The following is a 27,580-nucleotide window of genomic DNA, read 5'->3' on the forward strand; positions in this document are numbered from 1 at the left end:
GAATGCAGTTTCTTTGGTAAACATATTTGTGGCAAAACAGGTGTGATTAAAATCTACTCTGTGTTGATGAGCTTGCTCCCCTGGGCCAAGGACTCATGGCTCATTGGTTTATTTGGACCACTGGACTCACCATACTTTAGTGTTTCACAAGTCTGACCAAGTTCTTTTATAATTTAAAGGGGAAAGAATATTTCATGCTGGAAAAAGTTCACTTGAAAGACAGGGCAGAAAATATATAAAAGCATATGAGAGAGGTTTTTTATTATATTTGTTATATTTAAATATAAACTTCTCATTCTTCCTCAAAAGAAGAATTAATTCTAATTTCTAATTTGAACAAATAATGTAAAGTCACTATTTAATCTGCTGTTAGCCTTTTTATCTCAAAGTAGCTAAATGGCTTTGCTGCTCATGTGGGAATGGAAATTAGCTTTTGGCATGAGCCACTTTAATTGAAATCAGTTTGTGGGTTGAGCTCCTCTGCTGCTTGACAGATGACATCATTTCCTGTGCCTTTCCCAGTCCTCGCTGTTTTGCTAAGATAGGATGGAGCTAAGTTTAACTTCAAATTTTAAAGCAACTATACACCTTTTCCTGACCTACTTAGAATACTATCCAAATTTTTCACCGAATCATTTCCTTTGTGTACTTGCAGATAGTTTTTTTAGTTAAAAGCATTTTGGCTGAGACGTTTTAATGGAAATATAGGAGCCTAAAATAACAGTTTGTTTTAATCAGTGTCCTGGGTTGCTTGACTTCTATAATGATTCTTCAACAAAGGAGTTATTTCTGCTTTTACACACGGGGAAATGAAGATAAAAATATTTTTAACAGCAAAGTACTCGGGGCTGTATAAGTGCTTAGGACACAATGGGCAAATTCCCAGTCTCAGCTTTTTAGCATAGCTCTTGATATCATTATCAGGTAGCACGATTTACGTAAATAGGTGTTAATTTAGTAAAGTTTTTTTTAAAAAATATATGTTTTTATTGATTTCAGAGAAGAAGGGACAGGGAGAGGGAGAGAGAAACATCAGTGAGAGAGAATCATTGATTGGCTGCCTGTACATGTCCCCTACTGGGGATTGAGCCCGCAACCCAGGCATGTGCCCTGCCTGGGAATCAAACTGTGACCTCCTATTTCATAGGTTAATGTTCAACCACTGAACCACACTGGCTGGGCAGTTTTAATAAAGTTTTTACAGCATCTACAAATAGGCTAGGGCTACTCTGAGCACTTACGGGGGTATAATTAATGATCATGATGCTTCCCACTTTCAAGAAGCTCTCAGACAAATGGGCTGAGGATGGGAGAAATAATTAAAAAATAGGTTTGGTGACATAATATACATTTCAAAAGACAAGAATAAGGTACTCTGGAGTTAGAGGGAAAGAAGGGGAGGGAGGAGAGAATAGAAATAAGGAAATGTCATAGGAGAAAAGAGATGTTTGCAGTCGGTATTGGAGATAGGTGGGATTTCAGATTTTGTGAGAACTGTGTATGCTTTCTGTTTGGGGGTGGAAAGTTAGGCTCAAGAGACGAAGAGACAGGTTAAAGAGGAGAGTCCACGAAGAGACCAGTGCAAACAAAGTGCCTGGCATTTTGTCCGGTATATAGTAGGCACTCGGAAATATTTGTTGAGTGAATGAATGACTGATACGGAGATTGGGGACTGAGTCATAGGACATATTAGGAGTTTGCAAAGGAGCCTGAAAGGCGCATGGGGCCTTCCTGAGGAGGGCTTTGATGCTGAGAGATGAAGGTTGTTCTTCATACAGTAGAGAGAGTGAGCCTTTGATGGTGTTTCGGTCAGGGTGTGACATGTTCTTGCAAAGGTGCGTCACTTTCAATGTGACTTCACTCTTTGGTGCTCTGTGAGGGCATAGCAAGTGTTGAGTTCTGGCCCCTTCCTTTCCCTGTTGTCATGCTGAGATTTGCGTAGCTCCTGATGAAACGGTCCTTTCTCCTGGAGTCAGCAGCTGCGTTTTGATCCTCACAAGGCTGCCGGAGTCTTCTTTCTGCTCCTGGGAGAAGATTTGGCTTCCATGCTCCAGGAAGACTGAGCGGAAGGAGCATAGCCCCTGATGTCTGCTCTTGCACAGAAGAAGGATTCTCTTCTTCCCCGCCCCCCTTGTTAAAATTCTTTAATGTAATGATTTTTTAATTTTTTCTTTATTGATTAAGCTATTACATATGTGTCCTTATCTCCCCTTGCTCCCCCAACCCCCACTCATGCCTTCACCCCCTGGTGTCTGTATCCATTGGTTATGCTTATATGCATGCATATAAGTCCTTTGGTTGATCTCTCCCCCTTACCCCCACCCTCCCCTACCTTCCCTCTGAGGTTTATCGATGTAAAACTGTTGAACCTTTTTCTCTAGAAATTTACTCCCACCACTTTGAGGATAGGGCAGAGTAAGGCAGATTTCCCATGCCTGGCCTGGCCTCCTTGTATAGGGATGTGTCACCGAGGATTGATGATGGATTCAAGCAAGCCTCAGTCTTTTCCAAGTAGAGTAGTTACTGTTTCTGGAGGCCTAAGGAACAGCCTTGGATTTTGAAAGAGTTCTTAGCATGCCCGCATGATTGCAATAGAGACAGCCTAAACTCTAGAGAAACGAGAGCCCACGACTTGCCATCACGCTCATAGGCGTCTTTTACTCCAGCTTTCTCTCAGGTCTGCTTGCCTGCCTGCGGTCTTTCTGCCCTGGGCCCGAAGCCCCCACTCCTGTAGGTGACAATGTGATGAAGAATGAATTTCAAACACTACAGGTCTTATTTGGTTTAAGGTTACAGTTGAAGCAAGCAGCTCTTTCTGAGCCGCGTCCAGCAGGTCTCCGTTATCAGGAGTCTTTTGACTCAATGCTGTTGTAGGGTTTTCCCCTTCTTTCTTGTTGTTGCCAAAACTTCTTTTAACAAAGTTCCTTAGACTTTCTCACTCTGACTGTTTTCCTGGGCACCTAGCTGGAATTCTAACTCTTTTAAAATAAAAATTATTGCCATGGTAATCTTGCCTCATATGGTTACTCAAAACACTACTTTCTTGGTACAAATTACAGAAGTGATATTGAGCAGTAAGTTCTGCTAAATTAGGGAAGTTGTTTAGCATGATTAAATATCAAGAAACAATTAGATTGCATTGTAAATTATTTCATACATACAAACGATAACATGGTTATCATTGCCAATTAGGTTACTTCTGAATAAATACATGAATCTTAATAAATAATTTTATTTTCTCTTTAAATCACTGCAAATGAACTTCTGTGAACTGTTGCAATCTATGTACTTAGATTGTTAAACTAAAGCATTCTTCTTTTCTTTTTCCTTTTCAAGTCCAACACTGTAATATTCGCTGTATGAATGGAGGTAGCTGCAGCGATGATCACTGTATATGCCAGAAAGGATACATAGGGACTCACTGTGGACAACGTAAGTAAACCATAGCTGTAAGTATTCTAGATGTTAATCCATGTAGATAGACATGTAGGCAGATATATAGGCCAAAAGAATACAGAGATAAGCACCGATGGATTTTCTTTGATTACCTGGGACATGACATTTTCATAGACGTCCAGTGGCTTATTGGTGAACAGGTCATTTACCCAGCACACTAAGCACCAAATTTCTGATAGAAACCTTGGGAATAGGTAGTTTGATTCATTTTCCTCTCATTTGTCTTCACCAGCCCACTCTTCCTTATCCCTTTGGTTTACAGTCACCACCACAGGTGCAGAATTGTTATTCACTCCAGCTGTATACCTTCCATTTGGTCACTGGCCCTGTCCACCTGAATTTTCAAGAAGCATTTCAAACAAAGAAATCAATCTCATATTTCTCCTCAGATATGTCCTTTATCTTGATCAATGGTATTTGCATCTCTCTAATTTCCTAGTCTAGATTCTGCTACTCTAATAGGTATCACATGGTGTTCAGTCTGTTGGTTCATTCACGAACAGTTCGTTGTGTGTTTGCTCCTTTATTAGTCCTTGTGCTTTTCAGAAGAAAAAAATTCCTTTTCAAAAACTTGTGTTTTTTTATTACACCGAGATAAAGATATATATCCTGCAAAAATTTGGAACAGTTCAAAAATGTAAAAAATAAAATTACCCATAACCCATCATTTCAGATATCCCCTTAGTCTTTTAATGCATATTTGGTACATGAGATCTTATCCTATGCATATTTTTTCATACTACTTTTTCCCTAAATATTTTATTAGAAGTATATTCCATGTTGTTAAACATTTAAAAATACATTTAATGGCTGAATTTCATTACTTAGATGAATTACATGGATGAATTCTTAAGGATGAGCTTTTATTCATGTTGTTTCCAATTGGCGAGAGAAAAGGGGGACAGCCTCCCCAGTGTGGTACACCCTTCAGCTGAGTCTTGAGGGTCAGCTAGGAGTTCAGTTGTCAGATGATGGGAGATGGGCCTTCTAGGCAGATGCCAGCATGGGCCACAGTACTGGAGCATGACAGAGCATGGGCTGTTGAACATGGGGGGTGCTTTGGTGTTGCTAGAACTTCTGTGCTAAGGGGAGTTATGGGAATGGAGATATTGCATGGACTGGAAGTCATGGGCCAGGTTTTGAGGATCTTTCTGCATACCATGTTTTTGCCCGAAGTCGAGCCAGGACGGGGAGTGAGATAACAACGAACAACCAGAACAACATCATTCATCTGTTGAGTGACTTACTCTGTGCTAGGCACATTTCAGATTCTGCGTGTGTTAACTCATTTACTATAACAATAGCCCTGGCTTCCTTTGAGTTTCAAGTACAGCAGTGATTAGACATTTATGTAACCTATGACGTGATTCCCCTGGTAAGTCTAGTACCCATCTGACACCATACCTACTTATTATGAGGTTATTCGTTGTGTTCCCTCTGTTGTACTTTACATCCCCATGGCTGTTTTTATAATTGGCGATTTGTATGTCTTAATCCCTTCCCCTTCTTAACCCACTCCCCTAAATCCCCCTCCCTTCTGGCAACCCTCAATATGTTCTGTGTATCTTTGAGTTCAGTGATGCCTTTTATAAAGCACCATTTTAGATGCAGAACTGAAAGCATTGCTCCTATGCTTCCTGGAATGAAACTGCCAGAGTTAACACAGGTACAAATTCACCTACCCAGGCAGTTTTATCTAAGAGTTGACAGAGGGACATGGTGGAGCTAGAACTATAGAGTAACACATACCACAGTGATTATTTAGGTTTTTTAAATTGTCCTTTCAGGGGGCAGAAATTGTTATTTCATTAGCATTAAAAGACCTCTCAGCTCCTCTCTCCTTGTTTTCCAGCTGTCTGTGAAAGTGGCTGTCTCAACGGAGGCAGGTGTGTGGCCCCAAACCGATGTGCGTGCACTTACGGCTTTACTGGACCCCAGTGTGAAAGAGGTAATTTGTAAAAAATGAATTGGTATACAGATGTTCTGGTGGCTACAGCTGTTATTGATTTAAATACACATTGGATTTGTGCTGCTGCTTCATGACGTTGTCTGAATGTTGAGGGGCTTTCCAAATTGTCACTGGGAAGGATCCTAGGATGATAAGACAGTGGTCCTAAATCTGTTTATGTCATTCAGTTATTCTTTCCAATGGACTCAGGACGCCAGAGTGAGCATAAGTTCCAGTTGGCATCAAGGTAGAAGAAGGAGAATTTCCCATATTGAGCTCATTATTATCCTAGTAAAGTAGAGAAATGGTTCTAAACAGAACATCTCTATAGAAAGGGGAAAATTTAGGACAAAGAAAAACACACCTAAGATCTATTAGGACCTGTTGGAGGCTGTGGTGGCACAGATGCTCAACATTCAGAATCCACTGTAGAAATATCCTGCGTCTGCTGCGGCAGCTGCGGCTTTCCAGCACTCTGCAGCTGCTGAAGGGTGTCACCATCCTCACTTTTGCATCTGAGAAGGTTGCATACATAATAATAAGCTTTAATTTGAATGTGAATTTTCTGTGTTCAAGCCTAATGCTTACTCCTGCTCCTAATAAAAACAAATGTTTTACCTATAAATGCAGCTGTGTGGAGATGTGTAATGTGCTTGAGTCTCCTTCCCATCCTCGGAACTATGGTATTTTTTATCATTTTGTCTGCACAGTCATAGCCATTTTCTTATCGTTCCCAGTTTTATAGTGAAGGTTTAGACAAGAGGTGGGGAACATGTGGGTCATATAAGGCCCGAGAAATCATTTGGTCTGGCCCTGCGAAGGCATTAGGGGGTTGAGTTAATTAAATGTTAGACCAAATACAGCAGGCTAATTTTTAAGTTGATAATTCTGGATGGTTCACAAATGATGTTATAAATATCCAAATGGCCCTTCGCAGAAAAAGGTTCCCCATTTCTGGTTTAGAGGGTTTATTTCATACAAAACTACAAAAATACTGTACTCATGAAAAGTATTCATTGAAAAATACTCATAAACTTTTTAAACTGCATCATCACTTGTATCCAATGTTGTGAAAGATCTTTTTATTCGAAGATGGAAAGTAAAGATTCAGTAGTAGATATTGAATATATGTTATTTTAAAACAAAGAGCAGAGAGTGGTATGTGAGAAATTGTTCTCTGTTTCTATTTTTACAAGTTTATTTAAATTGAGTTATTTGTTGATAAAGCAACAATACATACTTTAGCAAGTAACTCTAGGTCAATTACTATGATTACTGATAAATAACATTGTATCTCTATTTATAAACCATTGTGTGGTATTGATGTGTGATGGATGCATCATGGCCTCTTGGCCTTTATGTTGCCTTTGGTACCGTATTGGAAGCCCTTCTTAAAACCGTTTCTTTTTACAACTTGCACAGATGTATTTTTATTGATTTGGAGCTAATATTTGTCTAATGGTATCCAGAGTAATGAAGATAAATATATTGATTAGGTAGTATCACTATGGCCTCCTTATTTACTCAATGAAGATGTTGTAGGATTTAAATTGTTGAGATTAAAATTGTTAATGTGTAAATTGAGAAAGAGGTATGTGAAAATAATTCTGCAATGGTAATACTAGGTTCAATTTGTTTTAGAAAAAAATCACTAATATAATGGAATTTTAGGCTATTTTACATCTAAGAAAGTGATTAATAATTTGCAGCAAAGGATATCGATGCCCATGGTTCTGGTATTGATAATAACCCAATCTAAAATAAAGAGGATGTGGTGTTTAACCATCCCACAGTTATGTCTTTAAAGTCTTGATTTTCTACCAAGATTAGGAAATGCAATGAATGGGCTACGTTACTAAACTACTAATTAAAACTGGCATATTACTCAGGGGTTTCTCCAACTTTTGGAGAGCATTTCGGTCACCTCCCCTGAAATTTGCACTGAGGTGTGGGGTCTTTGCAGTATCGAAATAAAATTAGTCCCTAAATGGCAGATTTTCAGGCATTTGCAGTAGTTGAGATGGGGGGGATAGAAGGTAGGCTCTCTTTAATCATTACTTTTGCCTGTTCCACCCCTGAATGCGCAGGCCCAGACCTTCAACGGGAGAGGCGATACATGGCTATAATTTCCTTCAGTGCACAGGAGAGGGGAGTCTTTTGGATTCTAGAATTGTATTTCCCTTAATAGAATTTTCACTGTTTTCTGCTCATGGGAAACTCATCTGCTTACCTCTTTACAAAAATTAGAGGCAATATATCCTTTTACTCAAATGTACGTTTGTGATTTCAGGAATCATTACTGCATATGTAGGACAGAGTCAGGACAAATACATCTGGAAGTGTAGGGACTTCTGTGTTGGGTAGTGTCCTGATTACCTCATTTATTACCTAGGCTAGTTTAAACTGCCTAGGCTAGTTGTATTATGTTTTAATTGGGATGTGACTTTTTATTTTTAAAAATGAACTTTCAGGAAGGCGTTACTAATCTTCTCTCTTCCTTAGCTCACTCTCCATGCCTCTCGTAGGGACATCACCATGGTACCCAAGTGGGTTTCCTTGTCCTCCTCCCCCACTAGAGAGTAAGCTCTTCAGCAGCAACTATGGTTTCATCTTTTTAATTCCTACTGATGCATGGCACACGGCCAATACATGTTGAACGGGACTTATTTTAAAGCACCAGGAAACCTGGAGATATGATGATCAGACCCGAATAAGTATCTCCTGGAAGTAATTGCTGTTTGCTCACTGGGACAATTCTGGGTATTTTTCATTGGGTTTGTTGTAAGCACAGTTTACACTGTTGATGCCTAATTGAATTCAGCCCCATCTTTCACAAGTGTGATATTTTTAGGGTCACGAGACTGTTATTTTTCAATTGACAAGGATGCAGAAAAAGGTGTGTTTTGGTCCAAAGCAAGTGGCAATACACAAACAAACAAACAACTTCCTGTCCTGATGTAATGCACATGAAAGGAACACTTAAAATGTCAGTTACAAGTTCTTCTTAGAATAAGCAGCTTTGTCCCTGGGAAATCTTGGAACTTTTATGTACCTCTAAGTGCCTTAGGGAGCCGATACAAGTGTGGCGTACCCTTTGGGGATGACTTGGGAAGGGTTTGGCTCACTTTAAGCCAATAAGTGAATCTTAATTCACGGACATAGTGGTTTGGTCTGTGATGGAGAGGAGCAGTGGATGCACGCTTGAATTATGATTCATAACAACTCACTCAGCAAATGCAATCAGATTATAAAGTAAATTTGTCTTACTTGCAGCTTTTAGCCAGTAAAATAAATATGTTTTTTAAAACATTTCTGGACTAGTCAGCCTCATTGGGCTGGTAACAATGACACTAACTCCTATCACTGCACTAGAGGAAGAAAAGTAAAGGCCTGTGACTTGTTTGGCTTGCAATGTTTACTTTTCTGAATGCGAATGCCTTTAGTTACATTCTTCGGTTTACCGCAACCTCCACCACTCCCTATTACCATCCTGCCCACTTCATTTATTTAGCTTGCTTCTTAGCCCTTGTGAGCACTTGCGTTTCCCACTCCCTGCTATATTCTCTATCAAAGATAGAATCTCTTGTATCTTCTTTTATATCCTATTTCTTTCATTGTTCTTCATCTTATAATTATGTTCTGTAAATTTACATTTTCTGTAAATGTATGGTTTTCCTGATTGCTCTTTCCTCCCTCCCTCACCATTTTTACCTTCTTTCTGCTTGGGTCTTGAGTAACCAGTAAAACTGATCATTTCCTAAGCTCTGTGGTACAGTATGTTAGTGGTTGTTATTAGTATTGAAATGAAGTCAGTGTCTGTTTTGGCAATGATAACACGAGCTCGTTGTTTATTGCCATAGCTACTGTCAACAGAGTGTGTGGAATCACACTTTCTCTTGCCATCTTGCCTCAGAATGCAAGCCATTTAAAATCTTGTTAAATTCTCTTATATTAAACACAGTGAATCATGTAGTGAATGAAACTTCTCAAGGTAATGAATAAAGGGAGAATGATGGTGATAGACCTGAACTTGGAAGTCGGGAGGGATAATGATGAATAAGCTTGAGGAAGAAGACAATAAAAGAAAGACACTGAGAAAACACAAAGAGAAGCAAGAGACCCAGGAGGGCACTAAGTTAAAGAAACTCAAGGCAAGAAGGAGTTCAAGAAATCGCTTGGCAATTGTTTCACTCGTCAAAGGGTCAAGAAAGAATGAAAATCGTAAAGATGCCCTTGATATAGCAGGTGATGTGTCCTGGGTACTTAGAGTGTGCCAGGGAGTGTGCTGAATGCTGGACTTTGGGGATTTGCAGCAACTTTATGAGAAAAGTCCTATAATGAGTCCCATTTTATAGAGGCGTAAACAGAGTCAGACAGAGGTCAAATAGCTTGCCCAAGGTCAGACAGCTTGTAAGTGGTGCAATCAAAAGCTGAACAAAGCCAGTTTGTCTCATAAGCCTGTGCATGGGATTGCTGTGCTACAGTTGGATATCACTGGGAAGGTGCCATTAGTAATGCAGAGAATTTTCTGAGGAACAGAGGAAGAAATGTAGAACGATGAGTTTTTAAATGAAAGTCATATTTTTTAAAAAGCCCTTCAAGAAATTTGTCTAGTTGGGTGGAGAGTTGAACTAAGTTGCTGATAAATAAGTTTAAAGCCGAAGGAAAGGGAGGCGTCTTGAATATTGCTCAAGTGCATCTAATGCAGGGTTTTGGAATATTTTTCTATGTTATTGATTTTTATATATTTAAATATATATTTTTATTGATTTCAGAGAGGAAAAGAGAGGGGGAGAGTGATAGAAACATCAGTGATAAGGGAGAATTATTGATGGGCTGCCTCCTGCAGGCTTCACACTGGGGATCGAGCCTGCAACCCAGGCACGTGCCCTGACTAGGAAACAAACTGTTACCTCTTGGTTCATAGGTCAACAATCAACCACTGAGTCAAGCCGGCCAGGCTGATTTTGATATTTTAAAGATAATCCACTCATGGAAAGAGAGTGATTCCTGTCTGTTCACAGTATATAAATAAATGGACTCTGAAGGACTGAACCAACATTCCTAAATGTATACATACAAAATGAATATTGCCATTCAGTGTAGGTACCATGGAAGGTTCTATTGTTATATTACAACTAGAGGCCCGGTGCACAAAATCGGTGCACTAGAGGGAGAGGGGGTCTCTTAGCCTGGCCTGTGCCCTCTCTCAGTCCAGGAGCACTCAGGGGATGTCCAACTGCTGCAGAGGCTGGAGAGGCCCCCACTATCACTGCTGCGCTCACCAGCTGTAAGCCCAGCTTCTGGCTGAGCGGCACTCCCCCTGTGGGAGAGTACTGACCACCAGGGGGCAGCTCCTGCATTGAGCATCTGCCCCCTGGTGGTCAATGCATTTGGTCAATTTGCATATTAGCCTTTTATTATATAGGACTGTTCAAACCATATTTTGAGCCACTTTTTGGAGAATTACCTTTATAGAGTCAGCAATACATTAACATGAGCACATGACCATTTTTCCTTCTGTTTCTGGGAGGCATTTGAGTTTTAGAAACAAAGTAGTGTCAGCTCTAATGACATCAGTGTATAGTCAAGCACTTTAGTTGTTTGGGGTCAAAAACTGACTCATCAAAAAGCAGCGAAAAGGATTGTCTTGCATGGCTCTTGCAGCACATGGAAGTGGATTAATGTTTCATGGCAAACTTTCTGTGAACCGGAGGAGGAAGCCTTTTGGAAGCATGAATGCGCATAACAAAACGTTTTCTCTGATTCCTCCATCTGGCGGTCCTCACGGGTGCTGCTGAGTGTAAGCATGGACACGGAGCCTTCTAAATTCCGATGCATTCGTTCAGTGTTAAATTCCTATCCAAGTCTAAACTGTGAAGACAATCATTGGGTTGTTGCCAAATCAAGAATGTCTGTTGGCTGTTCTGCGGGCTCTCCGTGGCTAAAGCCTAAGGGAAAGCATTGTTGAAATGATCGCTTTAAGAAAAAGAACAATGGGGCAAATGTGGAGTAGAATAAAAATGAAAGTGTTGCCATAATTCTCTCTCTGTCAGAGAAGCAGACAGTGGCAGGGGAACTAAGCCTTCCTTCCTTATACTTGCCTCCTTTTTGAATTGCAGTGTTAATGGAGGTGGAAAAGATGTGTGTGTTTTTTTTTTTTAAATCTACATCCTCATATGTGCAGTTGGCATATAAGAAACTGTCTTTATCATAATGATAAAAAACTGGTAATTTTGCACAGATATCTTTTTAAATGATTTCATTGAACAATTACCAAAAAAAACAATCCTTAAACAATTGATAAGCATTTATTTTGTGAATCCAGAAAAGCTGCATTGTATCATATCTAATGAATGGAAAGGACTAACATATAACGTTCCCAATACATAACCAGGTCGTGCATTTCAGATACATTTGCCTCATAAAAATGAGCTAGAAATGTGACCTTCTCACAGAGGCCTGTCTAGGGTGCTTCATAGAACCAGGGCCTGGTTTTCTCATGCTTTTTTCCCTGGAGCTTTTTTCTGGAATGAATTAATGAATGAAATGCGTCTCTCTCTCTCTCTCTCTCTCTCTCTCTCTCTCTCTCTCTCTCTCTCTGTTTTATAGAGCTGCATTTCTGAAACTAATTTTACATAATGTTAAATTTTAGGTGGCTGTTACCAAAGTTCCTAGTGTAAATGCCGCAGGCCATCTTCTGTTCTCAGAGTGCTTTTGGAAGGCAGGGCTCTGTGAGCTAGGAATCTTGTTTCCCTTAAAGGTAACCAACAATATACACTGTTGTTCCTAAAGTATATTGGAGCCCTCTGTGAGCCTCACTTTTGGTATTTAGTTTAAATGGAAACTAAATACCAGTGTGCAGAGAGCAAAGGCAGAATGCCCTAAATGTTACCATGCATCTGAAGTGGTATGGCAGCACTCGGCAGGTGGTGGATCATGGAATAAACTTGATTGTCCTAGAATAGCTGCAGAAACCGCATCTGTTGACATAGACGTTCGGTTTTCGCAGTTGAGTCACTGTGTGCACACAGGGAACATATGCTACCATGCCTCTCGAGGCTGCAGATGCCTGGCATGAAGACTCAGGACTGGTGGGATGCTGTGATAAAGCAGTTGCACTGTCCCCACTCTGTCCCTCTCGTGGGCTCGTTTTTCCTCTGTTGGTGGATGAAATTTTTTTTGTCCCTTTCAGAATTTCTTCTCTGTGGGTTAATGTGAGCAAATATATCTAAGTTCTTGGTTGTTTACAGTTTCTTTCGTCCAGTGGTACCTCTGGCCATTTGAAGCCTCTTTGCTGCTCCAGGCGGTCCTCTGAGAAAGGACCTAAGTTCACTCCACACCAGCTTTCCCTTGCAGTGGCCCACCACTAGCTGGCAGAAAACACTCTTGCATTTTTGCCACAATAAATTTCTGGAGTACAAACCAACTTTGACAGTAGTAGCCTCTCCCTAGAACCATGTCAGCATCAGGGCAGTCAGTTTCTTTCTCTAAAAAATTTTTTTTAAAAAAATTAATTTTAGAGGGCAAGGAGAGAGAGAGAGAGAGAGAGAGAGAGAGAGAGAGAGAGAGAGAGAGAATCAGTCCGCAGGCCGACGCTCTATCTACTGAGCCAAACCGGTTTCGGCTTTAAGTATATTTTTATTTATCAGAAAGCAATGGAGAGGGAGAGGTAGAAACATCAATGAAGAGAGAATCGGTGATCAGCTGCCTCCTGCACACCCCTCACTGGGGATCGAGCCCACAATCCAGGCATGTGCCCTGACTGGGAATCAAACCACAACCTTCTAGTTCATAGGTCGATGCTCAACCACTGAGCCATGCCAGCTGGGCAGGGCAGCCAGTTCCCATCATTAGACAGTCCCCAGTGTCCTGCAGACTTCAGGTTTATATATCATGTGTTCTGAGCATCCTCCGGGAAGCCGCCCTCGTGACTCGTCATCATAATGTGGTCTTCCCCCATTTTCTCAGAGAGAGAGCTAGTGATAGCTCAGCTCTCGCCCAAGTACTCCCTACCCATCTTTTGCAACCTCAGACACTTTGATACTCTTGGTGTGCATGAGATTTAAGAGCCTTGTGATCAGATTGTCATCACCCCCTTTGCAAAGTCTGATCGCAGCGTCACACTTGATTTAGAATGTGATATCTGTGGTCTTGGTGGAAATGTCCGTTTTCACATCCTCTTCTATTCTCAAAGCCAATAATGGAATGCAGCTATTGAATTTGATCAAAGATTTAGTATCATGGTTTCATCTTCAAAGACAGTTTGTTTTCAACTTTATTGGTTTTTTTTAGCACTCTGATCTTTAAAAAAAAGAAAGTGGTTTTTTTTTTAATAAGTTAGTGGCCACATTTAGTATTTGGACCATTCTTTTTTCCTGGACCATGTTTCAGTTTTGAGCACTCAAAACCCTGGAACAACACTCAGTAGACATGTATTGTGAGCCACATAAGTAATTTTAACTTTTCTAGTAGTCACATGAAAACATCAAAAGAAACAGGTAAAATGGACTTTGATAATATATTTTGTTTAATCCAACATCTCCAAAAGTTTTTTTTAATCAATCCTCAGTATTGAAAATTATTGAGATGTTTTGCATTCTTTTTTATAGTAAGTCTTTGAACTCCAGTGCATATATTACGCCACATATGAATTTGGGCCAGCTAATAGCCACATGTGGCTATTGGACAGCACACTCGGGAACCTTATTTCTAGTAACATCAGCACCTCTCCTAAGGTCTCAGTTAAGTCTCCAATTTCCCTTCTTCCTGCAGCTTCTTCAACTTTTAAGAAAGCAGCCTCTTAGAGACAGAACCTGTATTGTTATTTAAAAGTAAACCAATAATAATAATAATAATGATAATAATAAAACAGAATCAGGGACCTCAGATGAGAGTCTAATTTCTCAGGACATAGAAATAGAATTTTGTTCAAATATAAGTGATAAGCAAAATCTCTTGGAGTCATGTTATTTAGATATAACAATTGTAGCAAGTATTTCATAAGAGCTTGGCCCTAAGCTAGGCACTAGGATGGAACCCAAAAGAAGTGTGTGATTTTTGTCATCAGGTTCTTGAAAAAAATTTTTTTGGAAAGGTAGAAATGTTTATATGAAATAATTAAGTAACCAACCAGGGCAAAGGTTTAGTGAGGCAGTGTAGGTGAGGGCAAGTCCAGGTGAAGGGAAAAGAGCTGCAAAGGTGCAGAGGCTGGAACTGGCTGGGAAAAGGGAGCACACAGTCACCCTCAGGAGGTCCCTGCTCTGCCAGCTTTCTCCGCGTTGGAGTCCTCCTATGAGAAAGAGGGGGCATGATGCCAACTTGCTTTACTGCAAAGAAGGGAGAGTGAATTTCAGATCTCTCTGTCGTGCCCCTCTATTCTACTGAATGGTGCTTCAGTACAATATCTGTATGATGCAGGGTTTTGAGATTTGGAAAGTTCTCTTTTGTAAGTATAAATTGTGGACTGGCCTGCTTCTGAAACTGTTTCAGCTCAACCTGTGGCTAGCAGTCTGGAGATCCTCCCTGATTTTACATGCTTTATTGCGAGTCCTTGAGGACATTTAGTGTTTACGTTCCCTAGGAGTTATGGCCTCTAGAGAGTCTGCTGCTTTGGGTTTAGTAATGTATATTGAACACATATATGGGACGTTGTGGTCCAGATGATGTGCCAAAGTACTTTTTGTAAAACATTACTCCTATGGGGGTTCCGTGCAATGAAGTTTCCATGGCCGTAGCATTTTGGAAACGCTATTCCATGTCCTCGTCTTGGAGAGGCACTGGTGTATTCGCAGACTAGCTCCCGGGAGTCCTGCAGGAAGGTAAGTGTTTTCACTTAGTTTAACCCAGCGCTTTCAAATCCATTAATTTTACCCTCCCTCCTTTTCTCCCTAAACACCTTTAACATTCTTATTCTAAAGATCTGGATTCTGATCTTGACAATCATTTTGAAAGTCATTTGACATCTCCATGACAACATCTTCATATTCTAGATAGGTATTTTAAACCCATATATGATCCTCATCTGTAGATGAATATTTGTCAAAATGTCTAGGGTTTGGAGGAAGATCTTCATCATGTAGTAACTCACCTTTCGTGTTCCTAAGAGGACGCATGGGACCATAAATTAGGGCAGTAGGTAACACCCATTCTCTTGGGTTTGGTTCTTTAATATTCTAAAGTATTACCAAGGCAAGCTGAATTATCTCATTAAGTAGTGATAAATTCATAATCTGAATGGTTTAATGTGGTTGGCATGTATGCCATCTAATTCTTATCAGCCCTTGGGGTACCACTTATTAAAAACTAGGAGTATTGGATATTCTCAGAGCTAGAGCCCCCTTTTCTAGATTGGTTACTTTGCTTTCAAGGTCAGGTTTAAGGCTTTATTCTTCCTCAGTTCTTTTCTGACAAAGGGGACTCCACCATGAAAGCCCATCAATTTCCATGCAACTTCACTTACATCACCACCTCTGGCTGCCTGGACCCCACCCACATTTCTATTTGATGGTCAATGCATCTATTCAAATTTTGGTCTTTGTCATTTACTTTAAGGATTACATCAGCCATTTCAGTATTTTCATTCCTCTAGTGACTTCTTGTTTTCTTGCATTTTATTATATTTTAAGATAATTGGATGAGACAGTCCCTGTCTTTGGGGATGAAGGTTTTATTTGTGTGTTGTTTTTAAAAGAATATAGCCTTTTATAAAAAATATTTTTATTGATTTCAGAGAGGAAGGGAAAGGGAGAGATAGAAACATCAATGATGAGAGAGAAGACAGTCCCTGTCTTTGGGGATGAAGGTTTTATTTGTGTGTTGTTTTTTAAAGAATATAGCCTTTTATAAAAGAAATATTTTTATTGATTTCAGAGAGGAAGGGAAAGGGAGAGATAGAAACATCAATGATGAGAGAGAATCTGATTGGCTGCCTCTTGCACACCCCTTACTGGGGATAAACCCTTCAACCCAGGCATGTGCCCTTGACCAGAATCTAACTTGACTATCTACTGAGCCAAACCAACAACGGTGGGATGATGGTTTTTAGTTATGTTACCTAAGAGGTAGGGAATGAGCACATTCACCTTGTCAAAAAATGTTTTTAATGTACATTTGTTGATATACTTATATCCTAATAAAATGATGTAGAATCTTTTTTCATGTCTTTTGGGAAGCCTTATAAGCAAGTTAATACTTTAACCTTTCTTAAAAAAATATTTTCTTCATCAAATGAAATACAAATGACCTCTTAATTTTAAAACATATATATGTATATATATTTACATAAATATGAATATATACACAAATATGAATATATATGTAAACTAGAGGCCCAGTGCACAGCATTCATGCACTGGGGGGGGGGTGTTCCTCAGCCCAGCCTGTGCCCTCTTGTAGTCCGGGACCCCTTGCCAGCAGTCGACAATCCCATGAGGGGTCCTTAGCGCTGCAGTAGAGGCGGGAGAGGCTCCAGCCACCGCCGCTGAGCTCGCCAGCTGTGAGCTCAGCTTATGGCTGAGCGGCACTCCCCCTGTGGGAGCACACTGACCACCTGGGGGCAGCTCCTGCATTGAGCGTCTGCCCCCTGGTGGTCAGTGCACATCATAGCGACTGGTCATTCTGCTTTTCAGTTGATTTGCATATTAGGGTTTTATCATGTAAGATACATGTGAATATATTTTTTCTGTATTTTCTCTGCAAAGTAAATTTGGCCTGTCAGACCCCATCATATGGGCATTATAAATGTGGCTAATCTAGTTCTAGTTTGGGGGCTAATAAAGCACTGATTTATATATACATCCCCAGCCAGGCTATGGTGCGTCTCATAGACCAAAGAATAAAACTATCATGCTCCTTCCTATGGCATTGAATGCCAAACCCAGTGCTGTGAAGAGTTGTTTATTAAATCTCTGTTGACTTACTTAAACTGTGGGATCTTGAGGTTGCTGAGAGATAGTATTTCAATGGTAAATACTAGTATACCTAGTATATTTGTTTGATACAACCTTTTTTTAAAAGGTGCTCTGAACAACAGTACCTACCCATACATCTGTATTTCATATAGAAACGTGAGTATGGACATTGATAACTGAAATGTGTGGGAAGTGAAGTCTGTGGAACACATGAAAGGAAATGTTCTCCAACTTTCCTCTCCTATTCCCTCAGCAGCAATCCCTTCTCTCTGAACTGTTTCAGAAGAGTTTTATAAGTAAACAATGGGTTGGGACATTTATTTCCTCAGGAAATAAAGAATGTTGTAATGGTGCAATTCATAAAATAGGCCATTTCTCTGTGTCCCTGGAGAGCCTTTGTCCTCTTGCCTGCCTTTTTGTAGGAGACACTGCTGATCTTCACCGATGTAGGACACTCAACTGAAAGAAAGCTTTCAGGTTTGGGGGCAAATTTTTACCCAGATTGAAAAAATATATAATAAATATGTATTAGTTCTTAGGGATCATTTCTTCCCTAAAATCTCAATAAATAAAGCTCATATTTTGTTAGGGATTCCCGTGATATAGTCTTTAAAAACTAGTGAACTTTAAAAAACAAAGGCAAAGCCATGGTCCTCCAAGTGTAAATTTTGATTCATTCTTTGTATAATGATTTGCAAGCATAATTTGAAAAGCTGGGAATATTTTAGAACTTTCTTCTTGTACTAGGGGAAAAATAAAAAGCAGAGGCATATAAATCTATATATCTATCTATCTATAGCTATCTATCGATCTATCTATCTATCTATTTATCTATCTATCTATCTGAATAACATAAAACTCGCTTTGCAAAGCAGTATGTTGAATTGCCCTCTTTGAGGGAAATAACCCTTAAACATCATAGAAAACTCTCTAATTTTTTAAAAAAATAGTGTGATTTGGAATTAGAGCTATTACTTTTTAAAAACTTATCTTTATTGTTGAAAGTATTACAAATGTCACTCCTTTTTTTCCCCACTGACCCCCTTAACCCTACCCCTACCCCTCCCAGGCCTTCACCACACTACTCTGTGTCCATGGGCTATGCATATCTGTTCTTTAGCTAATCCCTTCACCTTCCTTTATCCAGGCCCCCCGCCTCCCTTTTCTCTGACATTTGTCAGTCTGTTCCATGTATCCATGCCTCTGGATCTATTTTGTTTGTCAGCTTATTTTGTTCATTAGATTCCACATATTAGTGAGAACATATGGTATTTGTCTTTCTCTGACTTATTTCGCTTAACATAATATTCTCCAGGTCTCTCCATGCTGTCACAAAGGGTGAGAACTTCTTTTCTACAGCCACATAGTAGTATTCCATTGTGTAAATGTACCGCAGCTTTTCTCACCCAGGCTGGCAAGGCACCTCAGCAGGACCCCCACCCTGATCCAGGACACACTTCAGGGCAAACCAGCCTGCCCTCACCCGTGCACCAGGACCTCTAGCCTATATAATAAAAGGGTAATATGCAAATTGACCCTAACAGCAGAACGACTGGGAATGACTGGTCACTATGACACACACTGACCACCAGGGGGCAGATTCTCAATGCAGAAGCTGTCCCCTCGTGGTCAGTGCGCTCCCACATAGGGGAGCTTGGCTCAGCCACAAGCCAGGCTGATGGCTGCCAGCACAGTGGTGTTGGTGGGAGGCTCTCCTACCTCCTCAGCATCACTAAGGATGTCCAACTGCAGCTTAGGTCTGCTCCCTGCTGGTAAGTGGACATCCCCCGAGGGCTGCCAGGCTGCCAGAGGGATGTCTGACTGCCAGCTTGGGCCCGATCCCCCAGGGAACAGGCCTAAACCAGCAGGTGGACATCCTCCGAAGGGTCCTAGACTGCAAGAGGGCATAGACCAGGCTGAGGGACCCCCACAAGTGCACAAATTTTTGTGCACCAGGCCTCTAGTATACATATAAGTTCCCAGGTTCATCTCTCCCCACCCACTCCCCACCCACTTCCCACCCACTCTTCACCCCCCTTCCCTCTGAGGCTCATCAGTCTGTTCCATTTCTTTTCAGACCTTATTTAGGCTTCATTTCTTTCAGCAATGCCTTTTCACACTGCCAAGCCGAATAGCTATCATAAAACCAAACAAAAGGCAAGGTTCTAAGCAGTCAATATAGCCTTTTACTGAGCCAACCTGAAGTGTGCACAAGGCTCCCCCATTTCCTAGGTTGTTATTCTTTGTTTTTTTATGAATGAGAGGAAATGATAGGGAAATGATCTTCAAGACTAAGTTTTTTTTTTTAAATATATTTTATTGATTTTGTACAGAGAGGAAAGGAGAGGGATAGAGAGCTAGAAACATCGATGAGAGAAACATCGATCAGCTGCCTCCTGCACACCTCCCACCGGGGATGTGCCCGCAACCAAGGCACATGCCCTGACCGGAATCGAACCTGGGACCTTTCAATCCGCAGGGCGACGCTCTATCCACTGAGCCAAACCGGTCAGGGCAAGACTAAGTTTTATACCAAAAGAGTCCCTCCTTCCAATTTGTCAGTATTACAAGACAATAATTTGAACATTTTAATTAAAATTCTTAGTTAGGAGACATTGTGTTTTTAAAATTGCTTGTTAATTCCCAGAAAACGGGTTAAGAACTTTGACCCTGAAGAAAGTCCTGCCAATGTTGGCTGTGGGGTTTTCGGAAGTTCCTGATTGGTTCCCTTATCTGTACAAGGAGGTACTAAAACCTACCTAGTGAGACTGTTGGGATATTACATGAGATAGTATACAAAGTACTTAGTATGAGGCCTAGCACAGACATAATACATGTTTAATAAACACTTGCTATTAACATTTGCCTTCTCATGAAAGTGAGAGTAATCTTGGTTGGAAGCGTTATTTCATAAACAATATTATCAAACTATCAACTATCACCAATACTAGATCTAAACTTAGAGGTCCCATTGTGACTATGTTTTCCATTCAGAGGACTTGTCATTTTACTGGAACAACATAGTTTTTGGGCCGCCTATTCAGATTAAGTGCAACATTTCCTTTTGGACATCATATCAACCATGTGCTTTTCTTTAAGACACACCCAATTGTTGCAATTGTAATGAAGGCTGAAACTCCAATGATGCAAATAGTAATAAAAGAAGGAGAAAGTGAAGGAGTGAATGACAACCAGTTCCATAAAATGTCATGGTGACTGTAGCCCAGGAAAGCATTGGTTGCCACAACAGCTAGCCAAAGATTACTAAAAGGTTTTTGTTTCCACATACTGACGTATACAGATACAGAAGGGGGAGTGAAATTGTTTCTTTGGAAAAGGCCAGCAGTGAAATGTAGAAAGTACTCAGCTATTTTAGAAAGGTGGCGTTCTAAAATCATTGAGAGATCATAGAAACTTACCAATCGGCAAAATAAAATGAACACCTATGTAAAGTATATATTCAGCTTTCCAGGTTGGTATGAGAACTTGAGTCTACAAAGATGGCATCAGGCAGTTTATGGGTGTGTGGGAATGTGCTTTTACTTATTGAATCCACATGACATTCTTTTTTTCTATGTTTCTATCTATGTATTTATCTATCATCTTTTAAAAAAATCCTCACTTGAGGACATGCTTAGGGAGAAAGAGAAACAGAGAGAGAGACATTGATCAGTTGCAAGTTGCCTTTCATATGTGCCCAGACCTGGGATTGAATCTGCAATCCAGGCTTGTGCCCTGACTGACAATCGAACTAGCAACCTTTCAGTGCACAGGACTATGCTCAACCAACTGAGCCACTCCAGCTGGGCTCATCTTTTCTTTTTTTTTAATGTTATTTTTCAATTAGTTTACATCCAATATTATTTTGTATTAGTTTCAGGTGTGCAGCACAGTGGTTAGACAATCATATACTTTACAAAGTGTTTCCCCCAATATTTCCAGTACCCACCTGGCACCATACAGTTATTACAATATTATTGACTCTATTCTCTATGCTGTACTTTATTTTTATTATTATTTTAATCCTCACCTGAGGATATTTTTCCATTGATTTTTAGAGAGAGTGGAAGAGAGAGGGAAAGACATAGAGAAATATCAATGTGAGAGAAACACATCGACTGGCTGTACTTCTCACTCCCGTCACCTTTTTCACACAGTCCCCCAACCCCTCATCCCTCTGACAACCATCACTCTGTATCTATGAGTCTGGTTCAATTTTATCTGTTTGTTAATTTTGGTTTATAGATTCCACATATAAGTGAAAATCACATGCTATTCTTGAGGCCACATCTAAGAAAGGACTGAAAGTGCTGGTCATAGAAGACTACAGCTAGAAAAGCCAAAATATTGACATTTCCAGGCTCACTCATTAGGGTTTTATTAGATGCACCTGTAAGAAAGGTATGCTGTTAGGCTGAAAAGAAATCATTCTGAGAAGAAGAGATGTGAGTGTGTCCCTGTGCATCTGTTCTTTCCCAGGCGCGGTGCTATAGGAACACACTTCCCCTACCTTCTGCAGTTACATGCTAGTGGGGGGAGCAGAGAGTGAACAGGTAAACACAGAAACACTCAAGTACCAGTGTGGGCTGGAAATGAAGAGATGTGGAGGGCATGAGGGCAGAGAATAATGACACATGGGGACCCCTGGTGAGGGGGCCTCTCTCAGAGAAGTCGCCAGCTGGGTGAAGAGTGAGAGGAAGTTGTCTAGGTAGAAGGAAGAACATGTGTAAAGGTTCTAAGATGATCCAAGTACTCGAGACAGTTCAGACCATGAGGCAGAGTCATGGGAGCTGAGGCTGGAGAAGCGGCCGGGAGGGCGTGTGGGGAGCTCTGCATGCAGCACTTCAGGACGAGGGCAGTGGTGCGTGGCACCCACGTTGGGGGTGATAGGACGCTGTAGACTTTTCTTTTCTTTTCTTTTTTTTTTTACAGCACATTGGAAACCTGATAGCTCAGGTTGTCCATGAGAATCTTCTGTAAAGAGCTACCAAGTCCTGACCTGGTTAAGGTGGGAGAGTTCTTGTAGGTTTCCAATGCCCTTCAAAACCAGGGGGATCTTGAGTTTTAAGTTGCTCAACACTGCTTTTTCTCTCGTGTTTCCATAGGGACTCCGACCCCTACCTTTTCTCCAAGGAAGTGACTAAGCTGCCCTTAAAATGCGTAAAACAAGTACACCCTAAAAATGGTTTGTTCAGGCATTAAAACATTTTGAGATAATGCATGCTTTCAAGTGAACGCATTCTCCCGGGAATGCCTTTGGATGTCATAATAGCAATTCTGGTATCAATAAATCATTTACTATTAGGACAAGCCATGGCCACCACCTCAGTCACTAGATACATTTGTAATGGTTTTTATGAACAATAATAACAACCACCTAGCAACATAGTGTTTGGGCATGTCAGTTTTAGAATAGCACATGTGGTTTTGTGGGCTTTGGGAGGATAAATTCTTACTGTCTGTAATATATTTTGAAAATTAAACAGCCAATATTGTTGGAGGCCCACTGTGCACAATACATGAAGTCATACGGCTTGGTGTGTGGCTCTATATGAGAATGACACATCAGTGTTGTGTGTGTGTGTGTGTGTGTTTGCTAGTTTGTAAGTACTTTTCTGCTCCATGAGGGAAGGGACTGATCCTTCTTGCTCCCATTTTTATCTCCAATGTGGAGGGCACATAGTAGCTCAGTAGTATGTGTTCACTAGATGAATGAATAAATGAATAGTTTCTAGGCACAGTTTATTCCTTGTGTTTCTTATAACGAATGAGAAATGAGTGATCTGCCATCTCTACTTTGAATGAATAGCTTTCCTCTTGACCCTTTAAAACCATGAACAGCTTCAAATATTGTTATTGTTCACCAATGAATTCCGTGCAGTTTGATACCCCAGAGAAGCCAACGCTGTATGATCTCTTCCATTTATGCCGTATGTTATAGACATACACACTGTCTCAGCTGGTCCTTGGAGACAACTTGAGGGAATATATTTCCAAGCTAAGGAAACCAAGCTTGGAAAGACCCTCTTGTCTCTGCTAAGGCAGGTGTCTAGGAATGAGATCTGTGTTTTCTAACTCAGCCCAGACTGTGGTGTATCCATATTCTCCAAGAAATATTTGCCTGGCCTTTAGGGCTAAAACCATCTTTAGCATTACTTTTAGCTATTATTAATTATCTTTTTTAAAAATTTCTAATTTTGTTATTTCCTCCTCTCCTTTGGTTCTCAGTTGGGTTGCTAATTCTTGGCTATTGCCATTCTTGATGTTTTTCAGTCTCTAGATCAAGTCTTAAAATTCTACATTTCAGGTGACTAAGCGAAATTGTTTGATTGAATTTGGGGAATAGCTTGTCTTTAATCATAAATGGATGCTGTATGATACAATGCTTTCCCCCAGACTGTGAATATATGGATGGATGTGGGAGCTTAGCTGAAATTGAGCTGTAAATAGAATTGGAAGAGAATGTGGTGCTGAATGAGCCTGAGAGAACATGCAGGCACCAAGAATCTGGATGTCTGAATGAACGTCCTGCTGCCAGGTTGCTCTGCCTAGGACACCTTCTGGTGCAGTTTCTGTAAGGGCGGAGTTAGACAGGTGTACTGGAGCGCCTGTTTAGGGAAGGGCTAAAAATTGGTTTTCTTTTGTCTTTTTTTTAAATGTACATGTCAGGAGATGTGCAGCTTCACTCATAAAAATGCCTGGGGATTTAGATAGGAGAATGGTCTTCTTCTCTAGAGCATGAGCTCTGTGAGAACAGGGGCTTTTGCCTGTTGTGTCAAGGTGCCTAGCATTGTACCTGACACATAATAGATGCTCAATAAATACTTGTTGAATACAAGACTGGATCTAACAACAGATCTAGCCCGTCGCTTTTAGCAACAGGACTGGGTTCAGAGTGGATCCTGTGATTTGCTGGTGCGTCGCTGTAACGATGCTCCCAGCTCAATCTGCGTCAGTTACTTAATGACCAGAAGCTCCAGCCAAGTTGGAGCTGGCGTTCGACTCTGGTCTGCCACACTGTGCATGCAGCTCTCTTCACTGTCTCAGTGGGTGGTGACCTGCCCCTCTGATAGGCTCTACTCGATTATGAAATTATAATTGGCTTCAGCTCAACTCCACAGAATAGAATAGTGACTGTAGCTTATCTGTGGCTGAAAATAGGGGAGAAGAATGAAAAAAATTAAAAGGGACTGCTCTGGGTGGCTTGGAGTGACATTGATTAATTAATATGCTATCAATTTTCTTCCCCTGAGAAACATTTAGTCACAAAGAGATCTGGCTTTCAGAAGAAATTTAAATTTGGGGGTGAGGCTTTTTGGCATAGTCTGGTATCATTGGAATGGTCTAAGTAGCTTTTGTTTCTTTTTTCCCATGCCTTCCCATGCTTGCTCACAAAGGCTCAATGCAGTCCTTGACTGTAGAGTTATCCGTCTTCCACGGGCTGGGCATTACCTTGCCAAGTGCCATGGAGGAGCCAGTGTGTGGAGTGTACGTGGGGCAGGATGTGTCGCTCTGTGAAGTACCTCAGGAAGCCTGGAAAGCTAAAGTCCCAGGGGCTACAGTGTGGAATTTCCAGGGAGAGGCTGAGAGAGAAGGAGACTGATTGGTTGATTGATCTCCAAAGGGCAGGGAATATATTTCACGGTTCATGGTACAGGGAGCCTGCAGGCTTTTAACAGATGCTTTTCATGCGCCTCAAGAAGTACAAATGTCCCATTTGTTAGGTTTTCAAGAACGAATGGCCCAAAAGGTTCCGTGTTCTCTTTTAGCCATGGTGCGTGCGTGGTGGCTGTATGTTCTCTGACAGCGTCACGGTGTGGGTAGGTAGGAGGAGCTTCTGGCTGAAAAGCAAATGAGAAAACTGGAGAGGAAGAAAAGGAAAATAAAATAAGTTGTTGGATTGAGAAATACCAAGAAGGGTGGATGTTTCAGGCTTTCTTTTTGTAACGTCAGTAACTGTACAAAAAAAAAAAGATAAACAGAATAATCTATCTTTTTAATTTTACTTTTTATAGCTATCCACTCATTGACTTTTGTTTCTTCTTCAAATTCTAATTATACAATATTAAACATACTTCACGAACTTTCTCTTCACTAAGTACAAAATGCTCATGTGAAAGTATGCTATCACAGCAGTCTCATTTTGGATGAGATTTTGAAAGATCTCATCCAAAATATTTCAAAGAAGTTAAAGAGCAGGTCAAGTTGCTGCCTTGGGAAGCAAGGAAGAACTTGCTCCTTTCTCCATCACAAATGTCTCCTTAGACTCGTATTATTTGGACTCTTTTTACCCTGTTATCTTTCACAAATTCATTCCATCTTATAAGAAAATAACATTGGTTTTAATATAGAACTAACTGAGTTTAGAATAAATAAGCTTTTTTGATGGGCTCCCTGTTTTGACTTCGGGATGCTAATACTAATAATAACTCTCTTAGTCCTCGGGGTTGCTAAAAAAGACCTGCACCCTTCCACGCTGAGACACTTTAGGTGGATTGAGTGTAAGTGTGCGCAGGTTTGATGAGGTCTGGAAGGGCTGTTTATTGAGTAGGAACACTTCCGAGGACATCGATGCCCGAAAGAGCCTGGTATAGAACTTACTTTCCCTCGGCCCTTCATGAAGGGATAGAACACGAAGTGCTCTTCTGTGGGTTGACATGGGCTGAAAAAGACTCAGAGAATACGGTCCTCAAAGAACTCACACCTGAGGCAGAAGATGGCGCCAAATATTCCCCTCATTGTTCTTCAGAGAGGGAGCTGTTCCTGACATCCACAGGTTTCAGAAAGCCGGCTTCTGGGAAATGGAGATTTTATAGCCTATTAAAATATGAAAATACCCATCTCTTCCTTCCCTGCTCTTTTGAGAGGGTGATAGAATTATATGTACAACTGTATTGTAGTTTAAAGTACAAAAAAAAAAAGGGCCATTATTAACATTAAGCAACAGACCTAGCAGTAACCTATAACTGTTTTTGCTTAATACATGGAATTATTCCTAAATTCAATTAACATGGTATTTTTAAGAATGGATTTTTGCCAAGAAAGTATCCATAACAAATATGTAAAGAATAGCTCCTTATCATTCTCTACTATAATTGCTGCATTCAGACATGCATCGTCACACCCAACAAGACTTGGCAGTGCTCCGGGTGAGATCTCTGGTCCTCACACTGCTTTGGCCCTTGCCCGCCCTCCTTTCAAAACTGTGTTCACCACTTGGGTACATGGTCACTGGAAGTATCTACAAGCTTCAACAAGTTGGAGTTGCATTTTTGCAGCTTACATTTTACTTAAAAATAAATCACAGGATGCACTTTGGAGAGCACAGGTCTAGGAATGGAACATTAACAGAGGGTACGTCAAACCGCAAATACTTCCAGTCCATCCAATTCAAAGTATTTCCACACAAGCTTGAAAAATAAATAACATGACCAGCAAAAGTATTGTCTTGTCCATAACTTCCCGTCATGGCCCTGAGAACTTTTTGAGCACACATTTGGAGGTTAGGAACCCAGTGATAGTCTCCTTGGAGATTTGAATGTTCTTCCTTACTTTCTCCTTTGAATAAAGGAACTGAAAATGAATTTGAACCATGTGCCGACCTTAGAGGATTTGATTTTAAAATATTTTTTTTCTTCTCAAATACTTGAACCAATAGAATCACTTTTGATTCCCCAATCCTATTCCTGGCCAAAAGTACACATTCTAATCTTCAAATTCTTTTTTGTAGACAGAGTGTTCCAAGATTGTTTGTTGATATAAAGAGCAATATTATTTTAGTAATAAGTCCATACTAACAGCTTAATTTCTTTTGAATTGAATTGTTCAGACACACAAGTCAATCATTTGGTGCCAACTGAAGATTCCTTTTACAAGAAGATATGTGTCATAAATAAATGAATCTTAATGATGTACGCCACCTTAGCCCTTAGGGCAGGGGTTGCAAATTAGATGCTCATGCTGTATTAGCCAACTCGCTCCCTAAATTTTCATTGTCTAATGCATGCATTATGGAGAATCACCAACACATGAAATATAAAAGTAAAAATGACACCGTTGAGTAATCACAAGCTGTTGACTAATCTCCAGGGAAGGGAGGGCAATGAGCATTCTTTAGGCCACTTAATTCAAGAAAGAACAGGCTCTGTTTACTTAAGAGGCTAGTTCGTCTGTTTCCTGATTGCATTATTATTGTGAGAATGCCAGAATGTATTACAATGGATAAAATGAGGGGAAAAAAATAAAAGATTAACTTACACGGGCC

The 27,580-nt window shown here is 40.5% G+C and overlaps 1 protein-coding gene across 1 annotated transcript in view; it reads left to right on the forward strand.

Annotated features, from left to right (window-relative positions):
• FBN1 (fibrillin 1) overlaps positions 1 to 27,580 on the forward strand; it is a gene marked incomplete at its 3' end in the record, with an annotated part of 224,888 nt that overhangs the window by 43,623 nt on the left and 153,685 nt on the right. Inside the window, exons 5-6 of the mRNA XM_015558912.1 lie at positions 3,337 to 3,432; positions 5,309 to 5,404. Of these exons, the coding sequence (XP_015414398.1) occupies positions 3,337 to 3,432; positions 5,309 to 5,404 (192 nt within the window). The remainder of the gene's footprint in view (positions 1 to 3,336; positions 3,433 to 5,308; positions 5,405 to 27,580) is intronic.

The sequence above is a fragment of the Myotis davidii genome, unplaced genomic scaffold (assembly GCF_000327345.1).
Source record: "Myotis davidii unplaced genomic scaffold, ASM32734v1 scaffold132, whole genome shotgun sequence".
Taxonomy (NCBI): Eukaryota; Metazoa; Chordata; class Mammalia; order Chiroptera; family Vespertilionidae; genus Myotis; species Myotis davidii.